This window comes from Arachis hypogaea, chromosome 19, assembly GCF_003086295.3.
Source record: "Arachis hypogaea cultivar Tifrunner chromosome 19, arahy.Tifrunner.gnm2.J5K5, whole genome shotgun sequence".
Taxonomy (NCBI): domain Eukaryota; kingdom Viridiplantae; phylum Streptophyta; class Magnoliopsida; order Fabales; family Fabaceae; genus Arachis; species Arachis hypogaea.
In genome coordinates this window covers 36,555,424-36,568,202 of record NC_092054.1, presented here as the reverse complement: position 1 = coordinate 36,568,202, position 12,779 = coordinate 36,555,424, and the positions used below count along the sequence as shown (strand labels likewise).

At 36.9% G+C, this 12,779-nt stretch overlaps 1 protein-coding gene across 2 annotated transcripts; it reads left to right on the top strand.

Annotated features, from left to right (window-relative positions):
• Positions 1-7,453: 7,453 nt before the first annotated feature.
• Positions 7,454-12,460, top strand: LOC112777064 (uncharacterized). 2 transcript variants are annotated; one of them, XM_072227637.1, is made up of 11 exons: positions 7,454-7,707; positions 8,071-8,195; positions 8,564-8,634; positions 8,735-8,765; positions 9,526-9,758; positions 10,504-10,658; positions 10,821-10,903; positions 11,359-11,455; positions 11,560-11,670; positions 11,762-11,807; positions 12,217-12,460. In XM_072227637.1, exons 5-9 carry the CDS (start codon positions 9,541-9,543, stop codon positions 11,592-11,594), a joined length of 588 nt encoding a protein of 195 aa, XP_072083738.1. In that variant the 5' UTR covers positions 7,454-7,707; positions 8,071-8,195; positions 8,564-8,634; positions 8,735-8,765; positions 9,526-9,540; the 3' UTR covers positions 11,595-11,670; positions 11,762-11,807; positions 12,217-12,460. The 2 variants fall into 2 exon arrangements, with proteins under 2 accessions (XP_072083738.1, XP_025677129.1); XM_025821344.3 differs by having other exon boundaries at positions 8,735-9,033.
• Positions 12,461-12,779: the final 319 nt, after the last annotated feature.

The following is a 12,779-nucleotide window of genomic DNA, read 5'->3' as shown; positions in this document are numbered from 1 at the left end:
TCAGAATGGACCATCCTGGATATATTCTATGATGGTCTGTCTGAATTATCAAAGATGTCATTGGACCATTCTGCAGGTAGATCCATTCACCTAAAGAAAACGCCTGCAGAAGCTCAGGAACTCATTGACATGGTTACAAATAACCAGTTCATGTACACTTCTGAAAGGAATCCTGTGAGTAATGGGATGCCTCAGAGGAAGGAAGTTCTTGAAATTGATACTCTGAATGCCATATTGGCTCAGAACAAAATATTGATTCAGCAAGTCAATATGATTTCTCAGAGTCTGAATAGATTGCAAGCTGCATCCAACAGTACTCAAGAGGCATCTTTTGAAGAAGAAGCTTATGATCCTGAGAACACTGTAATAGCAGAGGTGAATTACATGGGGGAATCCTATGGGAATACCTACAATCTCTCATGGAGAAATCATCCAAATTTCTCATGGAAGGATCAACAAAAGCCTCAACAAGGCTTTAATAATGGTGGAAGAAACAGGTTTAGCAATAGTAAGCCTTTTTCTTCATCCACTCAGCAACAGACAGAGAATTATGAGCAGAATCCATCTAGCTTAGAAAATATAGTCTCTGATCTTTCTAAGGCCACTCTAAGTTTCATGAATGAAATAAGGTCCTCCATTAGAAATTTAGAGGCACAAGTGGGCCAGCTGAGTAAAAGAGTCACTGAAACCCCTCCTAGTACTCTCTCAAGCAATACAAAAGAGAATCCAAAAAGAGAGTGCAAGGCCATTACCTTGCTTGGTGTGGCCGAACCCAAAGAGGAGGAGAAGGACGTGAATCCTAGTGAGGAAGACCTCCTGAGACGCTCAGTGACCAATAAGGAGTTTCCCTTTGAGGAACCAAAGGAATCTGAGGCTCATCTAGAGACCATAGAGATTCCATTGAACCTCCTTCTGCCCTTCATAAGCTCTGATGAGTATTCATCCTCTGAAGAGGATGAAGACATTACTGAAGAGCAAGTTGCTAAGTACCTTAGTGCAATCATGAAGCTGAATGCCAAGCTATTTGGTAATGAGACTTGGGAAGATGAACCTCCCTTGCTCACCAATGAACTAAATACATTGGATAGGCAGAAATTACCTCAAAAGAAACAGGATCCTGGTAAATTCCTAATTCCCTGTAACATAGGCACCATGACCTTTGAGAAGACTCTGTGTGACCTGAGGTCAGGAATAAACTTAATGCCACTCTCTGTAATTGAAAAACTTGGGATCTTTGAGGTGCAAGCTGCCAGAATCTCTTTAGAGATGGCAGACAACTCAAGAAAACAGGCTTATGGACAAGTAGAGGACGTGTTAGTAAAGGTTAAAGGCCTTTACATCCCTGCTGATTTCATAATCCTAGACACTGGAAAGGAGGAGGATGAATCCATCATCCTTGGAAGACCCTTCCTAGCCACAGCAAAAGCTGTAATTGATGTGGACAGAGGAGAGTTGGTCCTTCAACTGAATGAGGACAACTTTGTGTTTAAAACTCAAGGATTTCCTTCTGTAACCATGGAGAGGAAGCATGAAAAGCTTCTCTCACTGCAGAGTCAACCAAAGCCCCCACAGTCAAACTCTAAGTTTGGTGTTGAACCCCCATATTCAAACTCTAAGTTTGGTGTTGGGAGGTTCCAACAATGCTCTGAATATATGTGAGGCTCCATGAGAGCTCACTGTCAAGTTATTGACATTAAAGAAGCGCTTGTTGGGAGGCGACCCAATGTTATTTAATTATATCTATTTTATTTTATTTTATTTTTTTAGGTTGATGATCATGTGGAGAAACAAAAAAACTACTGAAAAATAAAAAACAGAATGAAAAACAGCTCACCCTGGAGGAAGAACTTACTGGCGTTTAAACGCCAGTAAGAAGCATCAAACTGGCGTTTAACGCCAGAAAGAAGCATCAAGCTGGCGTTAAACACCAGAAACAAGCACCAGACTGGCGTTTAACGCCAGAACAGAGCATGGAAGTGGCGTTAAACGCCAGAAACAAGCAGCAAGCTGGCGGTTAACGCCAGACATGCATACTAAGGGCGTTTTACACGCCTAATTGGAGCAGGGATGTTAAGTCCTTGACCCCACTGGATCTGTGGACCCCATAGGATCCCCACCTTTTCTTCTCTCCTCTTCACACCTTTTGATAACTCTCTTCAACAAATACCCTTCACCAATCACCTCAATCACTCTTCCCCATCACCTCTTCACCACTCACATCCATCCTCTCTTCCCAAAAACCCCACCTACCTTCAAAATTTAAACTCTTTTCCCTCCCAAACCCAACCCTAATGGCCGAACCCTAAACATTCCTCCACTCCTATATAAACCCCTCATTCCTTCTTCATTTTCACACAACACAACCCTCTCTTCTTCCCCTTGGCCGAATATACCTTCTCCCTCCATCTCCTCCATTTTCTTCCTCTTCTCTCTCTTTCTTTCTTCTTTTGCTCAGGGACGAGCAAACATTTTAAGTTTGGTGTGGTAAAAGCATAGCTTTTTGTTTTTCCATAACCATTAATGGCACCTAAGGCCAGAGAAACCTCAAGAAAGAGGAAAGGGAAGGCAATTGCTTCCACCTCTGAGTCATGGGAGATGGAGAGATTTATCTCAAAGGTCCATCAAGACCACTTCTATGAAGTTATGGCCAAGAAGAAAGTGATCCCTGAGGTTCCTTTCAAGCTCAAAAGGAGCGAATATCCGGAGATCCGACAAGAGATTAGAAGAAGAGGATGGGAAGTTCTCTCTAATCCTATTCAACAAGTCGGGATATTAATGGTTCAAGAGTTCTATGCAAATGCATGGATCACTAGGAACCATGATCAAAGTGTGAACCCGAATCCAAAGAATTGGCTTACAATGGTTCGGAAGAATTACTTAGATTTCAGTCCGGAAAATGTAAGGCTGGCGTTCAACTTGCCAATGATGGAAGAAAACACACGCCCCTGCACTAGAAGGGTCAACTTTGATCAAAGGTTGGACCAAGTCCTCATAGACATATGTGTGGAAGGAGCTCAATGGAAAGTTGACTCAAGAGGAAAGCCGGTTCAATTGAGAAGACTGGACCTTAAGCCTATAGCTAGAGGATGGTTGGAGTTTATTCAACGTTCAATCATTCCTACTAGCAACTGGTCTGAAGTTACTATAGACCGGGCCATCATGATCCATAGTATCATGATTTGGGAGGAAGTGGAAGTTCATGAGATTATACCTCAAGAACTCTACAAGGTGGCCGACAAGTCCTCCACTTTGGCAAGGTTAGCCTTTCTTCACCTCATTTGTCACCTCTGCAATTTGGCTGGAATTGACATAGAGGGAGACATCCTCATTGAAGAGGACAAGCCCATCACTAAGAAAAAGATGGAGCAAACAAGAGATCATAGACCTCAACAAGAGCATGAGGAAATTCCTCACCATGAAATCCCTGAGATGCCTCAGGGGATGCACTTTCCTCCACAAAACTATTGGGAGCAAATCAACACTTCCCTAGGAGAATTAAGCTCTAACATGGGACAACTAAGAATGGAGCACCAAGAGCACTCCATCATCCTCCATGAGATTAGAGAAGATCAAAGAGCTATGAGGGAGGAGAAACAAAGACAAGGAAGAGACATAGAAGAGCTTAAGAGCACCATTGGTTCTTCAAGAAGAGGAAAACGTCACCCTCACTAAGGTGGACCCATTCCTTAATCTCCTTGTTCTTATCTTCTGTTTTTCATTTACTATGCTTCATGTTTATTTATGTTTGTGTCTTTACTATATGATCATTAGTGTCTAAGTGTCTATGTCTTAAAGTTATGAATGTTCTATGAATCCATCACCTCTCTTAATTGAAAACTATTCTAAAAACAAAAGAACAAGAAGTACAGGGTTTCAAATTCATCCTTGAAACTGGTTTAATTATTTTGATGTGGTGACAATACTTTTTGTTTTCTGAATGAATGCTTGAATAGTGCATATGTCTTTTGAAATTGTTGTTTATGGATGTTAAATATGTTGGCTCTTGAAAGAATGATGAAAAGGAGAAATGTTATCGATAATCTGAAAAATCATAAAAATTGATTCTTGAAGCAAGAAAAAGTAGTGAATAGAGAAGATCTTGCAAAAAAAAAGAGAGAAAAGAAAAATGGCGAAAAAAAAGAAAGAAAAAGAAAAAGCAAGCAGAAAAAGCCAAAAGCTGTTTAAACCAAAAGGCAAGATCAAAAAGCCAATAGCCCTTAAAACCAAAAGGCAAGGGTAATAAAAAGGATCCAAGGCTTTGAGCATCAGTGGATAGGAGGGTCTAAAGGAATAAAATCCTGGCCTAAGCAGCTAAACCAAGCTGTCCCTAACCATGTCTTGTGGTGTGAAGGTGTCAAGTGAAAACTTGAGACTGAGCGATTAAAGTCGAGGTCCAAAGCAAAAGAAGAGTGTGCTTAAGAACCCTGGACACCTATAATTGGGGACTTTAGCAAAGCTGAGTCACAATCTGAAAAGGTTCACCTAGTTATGTGTCTGTGGCATTTATGTATCCGGTGGTAATACTGGAAAACAAAGTGCTTAGGGCCACGGCCAAGACTCATAAAGTAGCTGTGTTCAAGAATCAACATACTGAACTAGGAGAATCAATAACACTATCTGAATTCTAAGTCCCTAAAGATGCCAATCATTCTGAACTTCAATGGATAAAGTGTGATGCCAAAACTATTCAAGAGGCAAAAAGCTACTAGTCCCGCTCAACTGATTGGAGCTAAGTTTCATTGATATTTTGGAATTTATAGTATATCTCTTCTTTTTATCCTAGCTATTTGATTTTCAGTTGCTTGGGGACAAGCAACAATTTAAGTTTGGGGTTGTGATGAGCGGATAATTTATACGCTTTTTGGCATTGTTTTTAAATAGTTTTTAGTATGATTTATTTAGTTTTTAATATATTTTTATTAGTTTTTAAATAAAAATTATATTTCTGGACTTTACTATGAGTTTATGTGTTTTTCTGTGATTTAAGGTAATTTCTGGCTGAAATTGAGGGACTTGAGCAAAAACCAGATTCAGAGGTTGAAAAAGGACTGCAGATACTGTTGGATTCTGACCTCCCTGCACTCAAAGTGGATTTTCTGTAGCTACATAAGTTCAAATGGTGCGCTCTTAATTGCGTTGGAAAGTAGACATCCAGCGCTTTCCAGCAATATATAATAGTCCATACTTTGCCTGAGTTTAGATGACGCAAACTGGCGTTCAACGCCAGCTCTCTGCCATATTCTGGAGTTAAACACCAGAAACAGGTTGCAAAGCAGAGTTAAATGCCAAAAACAGGTTACAAACTGGCGTTTAACTCCAAGGAAGACCTCTGCACGTGAAAGCTTCAATGCTCAGCCCAAGCACACACCAAGTGGGTCCGGAAGTGATTTTCTGCATCATTTACTCAATTCTGTAACCCTAGTAGCTAGTTTAGGATAAATAGAACTCTTTACTATTGTACTAGGGGTCTTTTCCCTTAATTTCGAATTCATATGGCATTTGGGGAGGCTGGCCATTCGGCCATGCCTGGACCTTGTTCTTATGTGTTTTCAATGGTAGAGTTTCTACACATCATAGATTAAGGTGTGGAGCTCTGCTGTTCCTCATGAATTAATACAAAGTACTACTGTTTTTCTATTCAATTCAAGCCTATTTCTTCTCTAAGATATCCATTCACACACAAGAACATGATGAATGTGATTATTATGTGACGCTCATCATCATTCTCACTTATGAATGCGTGCCTGACAAACACTTCCGTTCTACATGCAAACAAGCTTGAATGTGTATCTCTTAGCCTTCTGATCGTGAGATCAGAGTCTTCGTGGTATAGGCTAGAACTATTGGCGGCCATTCTTGAGGTCCGGAAAGTCTAAACCTTGTCTGTGGTATTCTGAGTAGGATCTGGGAAGGGATAGTTGTGACGAGCTTCAAACTCGCGAGTGCTGGGCGTAGTGACAGACGCAAAAGGATTACTGAATCCTATTCCAGTATGATCGAGAACCGACAGATGAATAGCCGTGCGGTGACAGCGCATCTTGGACCATTTTCACTGAGAGGATGGGAAGTAGCCATTGACAACGGTGATGCCCTACACAAAGCTTACCATAGAAAGGAGTGGGAATGATTGGATGAAGACAGCAGGAAAGCAGAGGCTCAGGAGGAACGAAAGCATCTCTATACGCTTATTGGAAATGCTCACCAATGACTTACATAAGTATCTCTATCCCATTTTACGTTTTATTTATCTTTTAATTATTTAAACTCTATAACCATTTGAATTCGCCTGACTGAGATTTACAAGGTGACCATAGCTTGCTTCAAGCCGACAATCTCCGTGGGATCGACCCTTACTCACGTAAGGTTTATTACTTGGACGACCCAATGCACTTGCTGGTTAGTTGTGGGAAGTTGTGACAAAGTGTGTGAACTATGTTCCGAGCACCAAGTTTTTGGCGCCGTTTTTAAGGATCACAATTTCGTGCACCAAGTGCCTCTCGCACAAAATCCACCCACGCGTACTCGTCGCCTCTCTGGTTTGTCCACCACGCGTACTCGTCGCCTCTCTGGTTTGTCCACCACGCGGACGCGTCGCACCTCACTTTTGCCACTCACGCATACGCATGACGTGAAGCGTATGCGTGACACCCCTGTCCTGTTTCACTCATTTCTTTTCTTCTCCTCTTTCCATTTCTTTCCTTCTTCTCTCTTCTCTTCTTTTCTTTCCCTTCTTCAACCATCATCCAACACTACCAATCACCATTGATTGCCATCTCTTTTAGTTAGTTATTTGGTTAGTTTAATTTTTGTTCAATTTTCTATTTTTCATGATAAGTGTTGGATTATTAATTTTGTTTGTCATTTATTGCTGCTTATTATTAACTGAATGCTATTTTAGCATAATTGCTTTTGATATTTATTGTTGGATTCCTTTGTTGAGGTTATATTTTGTTACTTGGTTTTGCATTTTTCATGTTTAACACTTGTGAATACCAAGTATATGTGACATTGCCTTCAAGTTCTCTACATCTTTTGAATTGCATGTTTTGGCCACCATGCGATTTAAAGCATTTCATTATGATTAGGCAATAGTGTATTATCAATGCATTTTTTGTTAGGTGATGCTTGTTTACACTACTAGAAAACTAGTTATTACAGACGGATATTTCCGACGGATTTTATCCCACGGAAATACAAACGGAATTTTTGGAGAAATTTTTTGTCGAAAAACAAAAAAAATGAATTAGCATAAATTACAGACGAAAAGAAATCCGTCGATAATTCTGTCAAAAAAATTAATTTTTTTGTGTGGAAAATGATTATAGACAGAAAATCCATCTGTAATTAAATGGACAAAAATACTAATTTTATTAAATTATTACAGACGGATTTTTCCGTCCGTAATTTAAAATTTTCCGTCAATAATATTTAGTTAAACCTAGCATCTACTCGAACTCCACTCACAACACACAAATCAAAGAAGCCTAGCTTAACTTCAAATCGAAGAACTCCCTTGGCTAAACCTAGCTTTCCCCTCTCCGTCAACGGGCTCCTTCTTTTCTCTGCCGCTAACGGAATCAACCCGCGAAGCTGATAGAATGGCCAACCTTGTTAGGTTCAGCTCCTCCGTCCCCTCCCCCGTCGCTAAGGACACCCGCGGTTGGCTCCTCGACTCTATCTCGCTAGCTCGAGCTTCTGGCATTTTAGGTTATTCTTTTTCCCCTCTAACTTCGGTGTTTCTCATCATTGCCTTTTAGTTAGAGATCGGTATGTCAAATTGTATCATGATTAGCATGTTTATAATGTGATTATGCGATGGAGCAGAGTCAAATTGAAATTGAGAATTTTTGGGTGGATTAATTTGGTGTCTCGTTCATTTCGAGAATAGTTTGCATTTTAGCTTTGTTTTTTTAATGAGGATTTTGCATTCTTGTTATGGATCTGTTTTCTAGTGTTTAGTGGATTTGTTGATGTATTTGAGTGTTTTAACGGAGACTTAGATGTACGATGTGATTCTATGTTTTGTGGCCATTAGAATTTGAAAGGGAAATGGTGGTTGGTTCTCTGCAGGTGGAGCTCTCACTTGTGCTTCAGTTCATATAGGAGAGATTCGGCCTGGCAGGTTGAGAGGGAATCATAAGCATCATGATTGCAACGAGACATTTGTCCTTTGGGGTGCCCTAACCAAATTTAGGGTAAGCTTTATGGGATTCTATATTTCTATTATTTTATTAACATATATTTGTACTTCATATGTCTTGAGATATTTCTCACTATTTATTGTTAAGTATAGCAACTCTTGCAGAGAGTAAAGGTGTTTTAACAGCATGATGTAATTAATTATTAGTTGCAATCGCAATTCTAAAAAATCGATGAGGCTGCCATAGTTCCATTACTCTGGGTTGAAAAGTATTTCATCTGACACAATTTGTTGGATTAGCTGTGAAAATTTTGTATATTGAGTTTAGTTGACATAAGACAGAAGTTAATAGGTCCTTTGTTGGATCCATTATGCATTGCTGCAGTTACACTGATATATAAAGTCTGATTCTTTAAATTGCAGCTCTAAATACAAGTGGTCTTGACAAATTTCTTAAATCAATAGGAAGAAATCCCTCATATGTTGATTTGGAGGTGAGTTAATATTCAGGACATGTCTTGTAGCTTATTTCTCCTCATTAAACCAAATTTTGTTGCTTTATTCTAATTATTTGAATGTGTTCTTGTTTGACAGTTGACTGAACAAAAATTGACAAGAAAGGAAGGTATAAGATTTTCTTGTTTGAGGTTACTTGCTAAGATTAAAACCTCGTTATCTTTCACTTAAAATTTCTGAAGGTTTTGATAAATTTTACCATCAATAGAAGCAGGAGGCTAATCTAATTCAATTTGCTCTTATTGACATGATTTTTAAAAAGAACTAACCCAGAGAAATCTATGGAAGAGTTTCGACCAGCTAGTCAAAAACTTGGTGATGGCATGGGTGTAAAGTCTTTAATGCAAAGCACGGGACTTGGAATGATTTCTGGCCAAGTAGTTTCTGCTTTTAATTATGAGTGTTTCTTAATCTAGTTTTAGGTTCTAAGCATTTTTAGGGGCTAATAGTTTCTTCTATTTATGTCCATATAGAACAATTCAATGTATCAAATCTCCAAAGTCAATGACTCATTTATAATTGAATTTGGTATAATAAAGCTGATTCACTTCTTCTAACATTATATGATGTCTTAATTTTTTTATAATTTTTTACCTCTCCTCTGGCTAATGCTTATCTTGTTTCTCTATTGAAAATTAAGTATAAAATGCATGGCTGAGTCATTCTGTGTACTTGAAAAGGGTTATCATTCTGTGTACTTAGCCAATAAATAAACCGTTATCATTCTGTGTTGTGTTCTACCTCTTTTAGTACATTAATAAATCAATGTAATTGGAGAGAGTATTAAAGTATTTTTGTTTTCTAATCTGTGGATTCTTGTCTTTTTACTATGAAGAATAAATGTTATTCTGTTTGGATACGTAATGCAGGTCTTGGTAGGTCAAATGTATTACAGTGGTTATGGTGTTCCCAATTCTATGGGTTGGGGTGAGGCACCAATTCTGCCTTTTGTTACTACTGAGGACCAGAAAACTGCCATGGCCAAGGCTTCTGAGGCATATGCCTTTCTCAAGAGATGTCCTTCACTGACACTGGGTTCCATGTTGGAGGAGATTGCTGCTATTCTTCCTGGCCATGAATTTGCTTCTATGAGTGACATTCAGTTAAACTCTTCATCGTCATCATCATATTAATTTTTTCTACTCATTCTAATGTTTTCCTTTTGTACTTTTGAAAGGGATATTTTGCATGCCCCTTTTGCTACATGAATTCATATGGCTTTGAATTAATTACGATGCTTCTTATTATTGGTAATTAAGGAAATGAAACGAGACTTGTAAAATTTGAGAAAGTTTTAGTCTTCAATTAGGCATTGTATTTTGTTGTATTTATTTGGTTGACTTTTGCCATTATGCCCTGCTTTTTGCGCCTAAAATTTCTGCTTTGATTCTTGTCTTTGGTTGCTTTTGAGAAAATGTGTTGTTTCAAGGTAGCTTAGATTGTTTAAAAGTTGCTAGCTTTTCCTGCACAGGAATCAATATCAAAATGTACAAAGAAAAATGAATATTGTCCTGGTGCTTTCTAAAGGATAATTCAACCTTTTTCCTTCATAGTACATAATTTTCTCTTAATACTACTATAGCAATAAAGCTATTTTCATTCAGTTGAGATTTATGTAATGTTAAAGAAACTGGGTTAATGGAAATAATAATAATAATAATAATAATAATAATAATAATAATAATAATAATAATAATAATGGAATGGTGGAAAGTGTTAATGTGAATGTTAATGGTGGAGGTGGGAATTTGAAGACTTTAAGTCTTTCAATGAGTCCTGGTTGTTCATCTACTTCTTAATCATCATCAAGCCATGTAAGTGTTTCAACAACTCATAATCATAATCAGATCTCAGCAGGTTCTTCTTCAAATTCTTGCAAGGCCATGGTGGAAGTTGCAAAGAATAATAAGAGAGGACACAACAATAGTAGTAAGTAAACTGTTCATAGGAAATCCATTGAGACATTTGGTCAAAGAACTTCACAGTAGAGAGGTGTCACAAGGTTAGTCAAATTTTTCACTTTCACTTTCATTTCATTATTAATTTTATCAACTATTTAAAACATACTTTTATTTTGCTTTTTTGTTTTTTATTTTATTTTTTGCCTTTTTATTTAAATATATATATTTTTTAACATTTTTTCCTTTTGAGTTTCTTCTATTAGGCATAGATGGACCGGTAGATATAAAGCACATTTGTGGGATAATAGTTGCAAAAAAGAAGGGCAAACTAGGAAAGGAAGACAAGGTAATTAGTGAAAAAAATAAAATAAAATAAAAAACTATATATTCTTCATTTTTTGACATTTTAAAATTTATTTGTTTGGATTTCTTCATTATTTTTTTCCCTTTTGCAAATATTTTTTGATCCAATTAGTATGCATAATTATGAGGTGTTTCCAGTTTCCACTCTCTCTCTCTCTCTCTCTCTCTCTCTCTCCTCTCTCTCTCTCTCTCTCTCTCTCTCCTCTCTCTCTCTCTCTCTCTCTCTCTCTCTCTCTCTCTCTCTTCTCTCTCTCTCTCTCTCTCTCTCTCTCTCTCTCTCATATCCAATGTTCACACTGTGAATTACAAATTCAATCAAATGAACGTTGCATGATATATTTTATTTGGGTAAGTTCTTAACCAAAGACTCTTATTTTCAACCATCTTCTTGTGATTGCTAATAAGTGTTTTTTTTTCTTTTATGTGAATTGATTAAAGGTGGCTATGATATGGAAGAAAAAGCTGCAAGGGCTTATGATCTTGCAGCCCTTAAGTATTGGGACCTTCAACACCTTCAACACACATAAACTTCCCGGTATATTCTATAGTTTTGTTTCTATTCTAATTATTATTCTTTCTTTTTTCTTTTATTTCATATTTATTCCAGTGATATAAAGATGCTATTTTTTTCATTATTAGAATTTGTTATGTTGGTTGTGCAATTGGGAATGTGATAAGGATACTCTTAGAGAGGGCAAGCATGTTTTTGGTGTTGCTCACATTTTTGCATCATTCAATGACACCTTTATTGTGAGTAAACTATGTTCATCTTTTCTCCTTGTTCTTATTTTATTTGAATTTACTGAATCGATGGTTTTGATCGGGTGATTTCTCATTGCAGCATGTGACTAATTTGTCTAGAAAGGAAACCCTTGTCCCCATCACTGGTAAGTGTGTTTCTCTTTCCATTGCATTAAGCTATAAACAAAGATTCTTATTACATGGATACTTTATTCTATAACAGTTCTATAATCAATTTTAATTTTTTTGGGGTATTTGAAACTCCTGCCGTATATTTTTTACTTTTTCCAAAATTATGATTGGACTGAATGGTTGATGATCTATTTTATGAAATTGTTTCAAAATACTAAAAATATTTATTTCTGTGATAAAAGAGTAGAAATAGGATTATATAGGAAGCTAAAACTACTAGTGGATAAGTTTTCACCAAAAGAACAACAAAGATAAAGAAAAACAGAAAATGAAAATCCCCATATAAAACAAGATACTGATACAATGTAGTAGTTTATGATGAATCCAATATTTTTAATTAATTTCTGTCCTCTACATATGCAGTCTCCTGTGAAAATGGTACCCACTAGCATGGCCAAAAAATTTGCTGGCGTAAATGTATGATGGAAATGATATGACATTTGGGATATCATCAAGAATGGCTGGCCTTGTTTTAATCACTCTATGTATTTATGTAAAAATTTCACAATGAAATTTTGATAATTAACTTGGCACTATTGTCTTTGTTCTTGATACATTGTAAAAACCAAAAAATTTCAATGAAAATTTGATAATTAACTTGGTACTATTGTCTTTGTTCTTGATACATTGTAAAAACTAAACATCATGTTTGGTTTTATTGCTAATATCAAATACTGGTTATTTTGAAATACTATGAATGTTTAGATACAAGTTAGATAAAAATTAGATGAAATTTTGTATTCATTAAATTTATATTTATTTTGTATGAAAACTTGTTTATTTTGCAATAGAAAAATCTAAAAAAAATGTTTTCTTATTGATGGATTTACAGACGGATTTTCCGTCTGTATTTAGAGTTTGGAATGCTTTCAAGGCTCCAATTTCTGACAAAAAATCTGTCGGAGAATCCGTCTGTAATTACCGAC

Coding starts and splice junctions, on each gene's coding strand:
- LOC112777064 (XM_025821344.3), top strand. CDS start 8,938: ATGGAAGAGTTTCGACCAGCTAGTCAAAAACTTGGTGATGGCATGGGT. Junction 9,759..10,503: donor GCTTCTATGAGTGACATTCA/GTTAAACTCTTC, acceptor AATCATAATCAG/ATCTCAGCAGGTTCTTCTTC. Junction 10,904..11,358: donor AACTAGGAAAGGAAGACAAG/GTAATTAGTGAA, acceptor AATTGATTAAAG/GTGGCTATGATATGGAAGAA.